The sequence below is a fragment of the Quercus lobata genome, chromosome 1 (assembly GCF_001633185.2).
Source record: "Quercus lobata isolate SW786 chromosome 1, ValleyOak3.0 Primary Assembly, whole genome shotgun sequence".
Taxonomy (NCBI): domain Eukaryota; kingdom Viridiplantae; phylum Streptophyta; class Magnoliopsida; order Fagales; family Fagaceae; genus Quercus; species Quercus lobata.
The window spans coordinates 25,377,745-25,385,603 of NC_044904.1; the positions used below are offsets into that span (position 1 = coordinate 25,377,745).

The 7,859-nt window shown below is 31.1% G+C and overlaps 1 protein-coding gene across 1 annotated transcript; it reads right to left on the minus strand.

Annotated features, from left to right (window-relative positions):
• Nucleotides 1–1,639: 1,639 nt before the first annotated feature.
• LOC115984819 (peroxidase 4-like) lies at nucleotides 1,640–5,286 on the minus strand. The gene is made up of 4 exons (XM_031107820.1): nucleotides 4,761–5,286; nucleotides 3,600–3,791; nucleotides 2,789–2,957; nucleotides 1,640–2,193 (listed from the first exon to the last, which is right to left on the minus strand). The coding sequence occupies exons 1-4, from the start codon at nucleotides 4,992–4,994 to the stop codon at nucleotides 1,796–1,798; spliced, it is 993 nt and encodes a 330-aa protein (XP_030963680.1). The 5' UTR covers nucleotides 4,995–5,286; the 3' UTR covers nucleotides 1,640–1,795.
• Nucleotides 5,287–7,859: the final 2,573 nt, after the last annotated feature.

Consider the following 7,859-nt stretch of genomic DNA (forward strand, 5'->3'; position numbering starts at 1 on the left):
AAATAAAAAGTTTCTAGGTTATTTAATCGTGGTTGGATTATAGTAAGCCATGGCAGGCTTTAGGGGGAGCTTTGGGTGGGGGGAGGGGGGGAATAAAAAGAAATAATTAGCTGCGAAACTTCTAACCAAATTCTATAATTATAGCTTATAAAAAAATATCTATAATTATATTTGATTATTGAGAAAAAAAAAATTTATATAATTATAGCTAATACTAGAAGGGTATAAAGATCATATTTTTTGAAAAGTTTGAGATATAAGCTTGATATTTTTCAAGTGATTAATACAGTAGTATTTGATTAATTATAAATGTTAGAGTCATATTTTGTGTAATTGGATAATTATTTGACAAAATGCATTTTACTTGTAATTGTGTAGATCTAAGATGGGTTTGGTATTTTAAGAAACATGTTGTTCAAGTCAAGTATTAAAGATATAAATATTAATCCAAGAAATAAGTGAAGAAAAGCTGTTCACTAAGTCTCGACATATAGCTCGACAGATGCTTGCTATCGAGAATTAATGTGAAACTCGATAGATAACTTGACAGCAGTTTGATCTATCAAGAATTACTATTTTAGAATTTTCAGATCTAAACTTCAGCCCAGTCTTGCATATTTGTTTGGGGTTTCTTTTCTAATAACCCTAGACATATATAAGACTTATTTTAAAGGCCATCACATATGGATACAGAGACCAAGAGATATATATTCTCTGTGTGAAGTTACTGCATTTGTACGCCATAGGGTTTTGTAACCGAGTGCTTCCAGATCTTCATTGTTGATGAAGTGAAAAACTTTGCAGTTAACAACATCTATTCAAGTTGTTGGAGTTAGTCACATACTTGAGATTCATACAAAGGGTTAGTTACAAATTGAAGGTTTGTGTATCAAGGGAAAAAATGTTACTACAAAATCAAGTCCAATTGGGTATTGGAGCAAAGGTTCAACTGTAAGTTGGCATTTTAGGATAGGCCATGGTAGTTAGTAAGATTCCTTATACTTGTAATTGCTTGATTGTTAATTAGTGAATTCTTAGAGTGGTGATCTTAAAATCACTCGGTGGAGTTTTTTATTTGCGAGGTTTTCCCCATTTGTCAACAAATTACTGTGTCTAATTTTTTTTTTTTCTGCTGCACTTAGTATTTTTGGTGATTTTTTGGTGCCTTCATGATTTGCATGCAATTAAACCTAATTAATCAATTTGGTTAATTGAATTAATTAACGGGATCAAGCTATCTTAACCCAACACTAACAAATAGTTTGGATTTTTATTAGTCTAATATTATCCAATATATTTCATTCTCCAAATAAAATAAAATATCCAATATATTTACAGTAAGTTTGGCTATAAAAAAAAAAACTTAGTAACTTTTTTCACGATTATTAAATTGTTATATTGTGATTAATGTATAATAAAAGTCACAATAAAAGTCACTGGTGGACTTATGTAGAAACGATGTTACATCAATTACAATTGATTAATTACGTCTTTTGATGTTTCCAAATGGAGATGTTCATAGCTCAAATTCCCCTTCACTAATTGTTGTAATTATTGAATTAAAAAAAAAAAAAAATCACTCTTATAAAAATATGGAGCTCCCCATGACTCCAGATTGAATAGAAAATCACAAAAGAAGTAACCAAGGAAAAAGGGAATTTATTAAATTTAACAATAATCCAAAGCCCGAACAACTTGCAAACTTCTACAAATAAATATTTCACAATTTTTCACTCAAAGTACCATTGCACAAACAAACAAATTGCCCTCTTTTGGAGCGAGAAAATTACCCACATTACTTATTCACCTTCCTGCAGTTCTTCCTAATTTCACCACTTGATCCAGTGAGGGGCTGTATGTCTCCCATTTTGATCATTGCGTTGACAAAGTCAGAATAGAAGGTCTTAGTATCCTGGCTGTATTTTTTAACCAATGAGTCAGTGGATCCACCATTGAACAATTGTTGATCAGAGCGAAGAAGACCCTTTTGCTTGATAAGGTTCTTGTAGTAATAGTTGTCAAAAGCTGTAGGAGTTTGGAGATCTAGAGGTGCAATCTTGTTATCTCCTGGAAGGCCAGTAGTCTTTGGACATTTATTCTGCCTAGTCTTGGCAAATGAACTATCAATATTTTTATCTTTATATATGCGATCTCTAAAAACTGTACACCTTGCTTGCCCAATTGTGTGGGCTCCTGCCATTATGTATAAAAAAAAAAAAAAAAAATTGATGAGGAGCATTATAATGGATACAATTTATCTTAAAAAAGAAGGGGGAAAAAGCATATTAGATATTTATGTATTTAGAATATGATCAAGTTACCTTTGGTACAACTATTTGTCAATATTACACAAATTAATGGAAATTTTGAAACTTGTACGGTTTGATTATAGGTTCTGTTCTTAATTATTATGTTTGTCAAATTTTATACGTGTAGATTGTCATTTATTATCCATTCCATTAACTCATGCTTTTTTTTCATAACTATCATAACTAGTGAAAAAGAAAACAAAACGTGAAATTTAAACATTTTCTAGATGATACTTTGTAAACATACAGAGTTTAGAGTGTAAAAAAGCAATATAGTCTAATGATAGGATTGTAATAAAATATGTTTATTTAGAAAGTTATTGAAAATTATAATATTTATAAATATTATATTTATTGTAACTTAAATTCAACCTATTTGTCAAACCTATTTGATTATGTAAAAGAGTAAACACAAAAAAGGGAAAAGAAAACTAATCACCATTTTTGAGAGAGAGAGATAGAGAGAGAGAGAGGCACACCTGACAAGGCAACCATGTCCTTGGTAGAGAGACCTTTTGCTTTAAATCTATTAATGAGATTGCTAAGGGTAGAAGTGGGGGGAGGGATGACCCCACTGTTGGCAGCAGATAAGCTTGCTGTTTTGGAATCTCTTCTTCCAAGCTTGACATCCCATTTGGGCCCTCCAAGCTGCATAATGTTCAACGTGTTTCCAGTAATTAATAGACGCTATCAAACAGGAACAAAATGTAATATCTAGAAAATTATTATCAATTTATTATAAATATTACTAAAAATCCTATTAAAATTTTCTATTACAAATAAATACAAGTGCATGCACATATATATATAAATATATATATATATATATATATATATATACTGTCAAAATCAAATATAACATGTTTCATATTAAATTTACAAAATATCAATGGATTTTACTAATGTATGCCCTAAGGGCATACAATAATAAATCAATTTTAAAAAAGATTTATCGGAAATTGAAAAAGTTGTCACAATTTTAGAAAAGATTTATTGGGAATTGAAAAAGTTGTCAAAATTTTAGAAAAGATTTATCGGGAATTTTCAATAAAATTTTTCTAAAAATAAATTTTTTAATGTATGCCTTTAAGACACACGTTAACCGGACCAAATATCAATTCATTAGAAAGGTGTCATATCACATGATAAAGCAACAAGCATGTCATTTAGCCAAAAAAAAAAAAAAAAAAAAAAAAGAAGCAACAAGCATGTCAATCTACAGTGTAAAAACTAATTCTATTTTTTAAAAGTTTCCTTTTTTTCTGAGGGCATAGTTAATAATTAACTCACAATTTTAACGGAGTCCCGAGCAGCAATGGCTAAGATATCAGCGCATGAGACCACTCCGGGGCATTCTTTCTCGACTTTGGACTTTATTTCATCAACAACCTCGAATGCCCTAATTGATCCATTGTTGGGACCTGCAGTCTTCTCGCCTCTGAAAGTTGGAGTGTCATCCAAGAGTACTGACCCATCACAACCCTGTCAAGAAGCAAAATACAACGAAGCTTTGAATTATTTGACCGTCAACTCATGAAGCTGGAAGAATCTCTGTTTACCATATAATTATTTGTATTATTTGTGTACTTCACAGTTCACATGCTTCTCTAAACTCTAGTAGAATTATTGATTTTACTAACTGTATCATATGGGCTTAGCCCCCACCAAATTAATGACCCTGTCTTTTTAGGACTTTCCTTATCAACTGACTTGACTACTTCTGCATGCCATGCATGTGGACTTGCTTCTTGTCAGTCATATGTATCACGCCATTTCATGTTCCATCTTATCTTGGTTATATCGGTTCAATTTTTAAAATTTTTTTTTTTAAATATAATATTTTGAATCTTGTTTTATTCATTACGTAACTTATCTCCAAACTACTTTATATTTTTCTTGATTCTCGAATAGCAACAAGACTAGACACCAAATACCAAATGGCATATTTTGATTGTGACCTAATAAAATTAGTGTCGGTGTGTACAAAAGGAGCAATAATAAAGATATTACAAATTTTAACATAAGAGTCTTATAAACTGATGTGTTACATTACAAGTCAAAAAAATTCAAACACACTTTTTTTTAAGAAACAAATTAACCGTTAAACACACACTTAACTGCACTTTCTTACCTAACACTCATTTATATTATTATCTTATTAAAGTGATATTAATTTATAAACTTTTAGTAATAAAATTTGTAATACTTATAAGTTTTAACATTAATTTCCTTATATAAAAATATTGTTGCATCAATTGGAACTTATCACCTTCATATATTATGAAAAATATGTTTGCCATTAATTTTGGTAAAAAAAAAAAATAGAAGGGAAGAAAGAAGGGACTCTACATACAAACACTATTATATTTGTTGCATGCTGTTCCTTAAAAAAAATGAAAAAAAGTGGAGGCCTACGAGCAACCCAGTAGATAGAGGGAATGAGGAATTTACATTGACAAAACAATCATGAAAGTGGAGGCGAAGCAGAGAAGCACCCTGGCGGGGTTGTTTCGAAATGGCAGAATGAACAACTGATTGAACGGTGCTAAACACCTTTGGACACCTTTTAGAGTAGAAATTTGTAGAGAGTTTAGCAGAGGAGCTCCCAGTGAAAATCACGAGAACTGCTAATGAAACTATGACTAGGAAAGAAGAAGCGGAATGAGAAGTAGAGTGAGCAGCCATTTTCTTGCTTAATAATCAAACTTAGAAGGAAGGCTGTGTTGAGTGTTTGCCAAGAACTTTGTAGGGTATTTGGGTTATTTATAGAGGTCTAAATGAGAAAGTTTCGCACAGAGGCAGGTACGTAATACCTAATCTTTAAGACTAGTATTTGGCTATTTGCATGGGCAGGCATAACATTAATTTCAACATCAAGAAATTAAAGAAAAAGTAGGCAACAGCAATGAATTTGATTGATTGACATAATGATAAAGTTTCATAGCACAGAAACATGTTTACGTGAATTTAACAGTTGATGTGGCATGCTACCAAGCCTTATATTAAATTTTGTGGGGTCTGCTAAATTATCTATAAATCTTGAGTTTGGTGAATTTGCCGGCCACGAAATATCAAATACGACCACCTCAAGGTTAGACCGTTAGTTGACAATTCAAAAGTTGCTAGCCAAAGCACTACTATTACTAAAAAATTGGTTGAAATTTCAACATACACACCCTGATCTTAAGCCGAAGGGCCGAGCAAGGATGACATTTTCAGCATAAATACGTCTAATTAATTATGTTGGGATTTCATGTACCGTGGTACTTGTTCAGAGCAAGATATTACTTTCACTTAGTTTCAAGTTTCAACAGCTATCTCATGATTGTTAGTATTCCTTTGTTTTAGCTTTTCTATCTGGGCTAATTATTTTTGCACTTTTAAACGTATATGAGCACGTATAGTGACTTAACAGTGCCTTTACTAGATTTATTTTTGTCCTTTAGATGAGAGAGAGAGAGAGAGAGAGAGAGAGACTAATTAAGATCACACGGCAAAATAGAGGCAAAGGGTCCGGAATCAGAAATATACTAATAGGGAAAATGGGCCTTTGCCCTTATTTTAAAAAAAAAAAAAATTAGCACAATATTTCTGTTTTGAAACTATTAAGCACTATGTCCTTATAATTTTGGAAACTCGATTTTAACAAAATTAAGTTTTGTATAAAACTCAATATTCTTAAAATCGAGTTATATGTAAATTTTTAATTGAAACTCGACTTTGCTAAAGTCAAGTTTCACTTAATTTTTTTTTTAAAAATTAAGTGGCAAAATATGCATAGAACTCGACATTGCTAATGTCGAGTTCCACCTGTAATTTGATTTTTTTTTTTTAAATCGAGTTTCAAAACAGAAATACGGTGCTTAATAATTTCAAAACAAACACATTATACTAGATTTTTTTTTTTTTTTTTTTTTTTTTAAATAAAAGCAAAAGCCCGTTTTCCTCCTAATACTACTATAGCCCATAGAACAAAATTTAGAAATATTTTTTTGGGAAAGAATAAAAATCGCCAATATTGGTACCTCATTGGATGGACAAAAGACAAATCTATATATTTTTTAATTTTTTTGAAGAACAGACAAATCTATAATCTGTTCTTTGACTATTAGGCCAAACGTACGGGAGTAGATAATACAGAGGAAAAAAGTAATTTCAAAGACTCTTCAACCTAACACTACAGTCCTGTATCTCTCCAAAGAGTTTAGAAATGAATTTACAAATAAATAGTGGTGTCTCTTCTAGAAAATAAAAAAGAGAGAAATTAATCAGATTTATGAACATAAGTCATAGACATATATTTCTCATTTTTCTGTGCTTCCCTTACCAAAAATGGAACGAGTTCCTCATTTAATTTAAATTTATCATTGCCAAAATTTATCTTCTCTCCTATACTTGCAATGTACGTAACTTATGGGTCCAATCCTACAACCACTTCTACAGTGATATTCTTTACTGGTCAATGCATGTTTTCCTACGCAACAATGTGAGGATATAATTTTTCCCCTAGATTAATTCAAGCAATATAGACTTCTCCAATGGACAGAAGCCAAGTTGGAATTGAATACATTTCCTTACTGGCTACTGCCTACCTAATCTCTTCTCCCAGGGCCACATTTCGATATAATTTTCCAGGAACTACAATTCCCCAGGAAGTAAGATTCTTCGCAGTTTCAATTAAATTATTTTTTTTTTAATCTAAAACTTCGAGAATTTTTTTTCAAACGAATGACCGATGTATTAGAATAGTTCATAAATAATTCAAGAAAAGTGGTTGGAATTAAAAAATCTTGATGGAGAAAAGAGTGGCATAGGGGCGGCGCTAATGTAAATTAAGGGTGGACGAAGTGAAAAACAGTTTTATCTTGGAGCAATTATTACACACACGTTAAATATATAGATCAAATTATCCTCTCTTTTTTTGTGTGGATAATTATCACACTGTCACTTTCTTCATGGCTAAACTATTAATGCTATTATATATTGCTGAGGATTTAAATGGTCATCATGGAAAATATCACTGTTGTCTAGCTCAGTCATTTTAGTTATGCCGGTCCAAATGAGTTAGTCCAAAAGGGGCTAACAATAAGACCTTATCAATTAAAAAAAGGACAGTAGGCGGCATGTATTCAAGAACGAGCAATGGACTTTGGGCCATGTGTGAAAGTGATTCATTAATTGATGGATTCTTTTTCTAGCATACTCCCTACATGGAAATTTAATCTTGTTGTGGTTTGACAAGTTCACTTAAAAATAAAGTGAGGTAAAACATTGAACTCACTCTTTCTTTAAAATTTTTTTTAAGAAGACACTTTTTCTTGTAATAGAGAGATTGTCTTAAGTCAAAAAAGTGTAGAAAATAAAAAAAGACTAGTAGAAATCCTAGGGCCAATAATGGAATTACATGAAACTTAGTTAACTACCATAAAGAAAATTGACATAAAGATCAAAACTCATTGTCTTATAGCCATAACTTACGCCAAATTTCTTCATTTAGGTCTCCGTTTTTATAATTTTTTTTTTGAAATTAAATTTAATAAAGATGTGGTG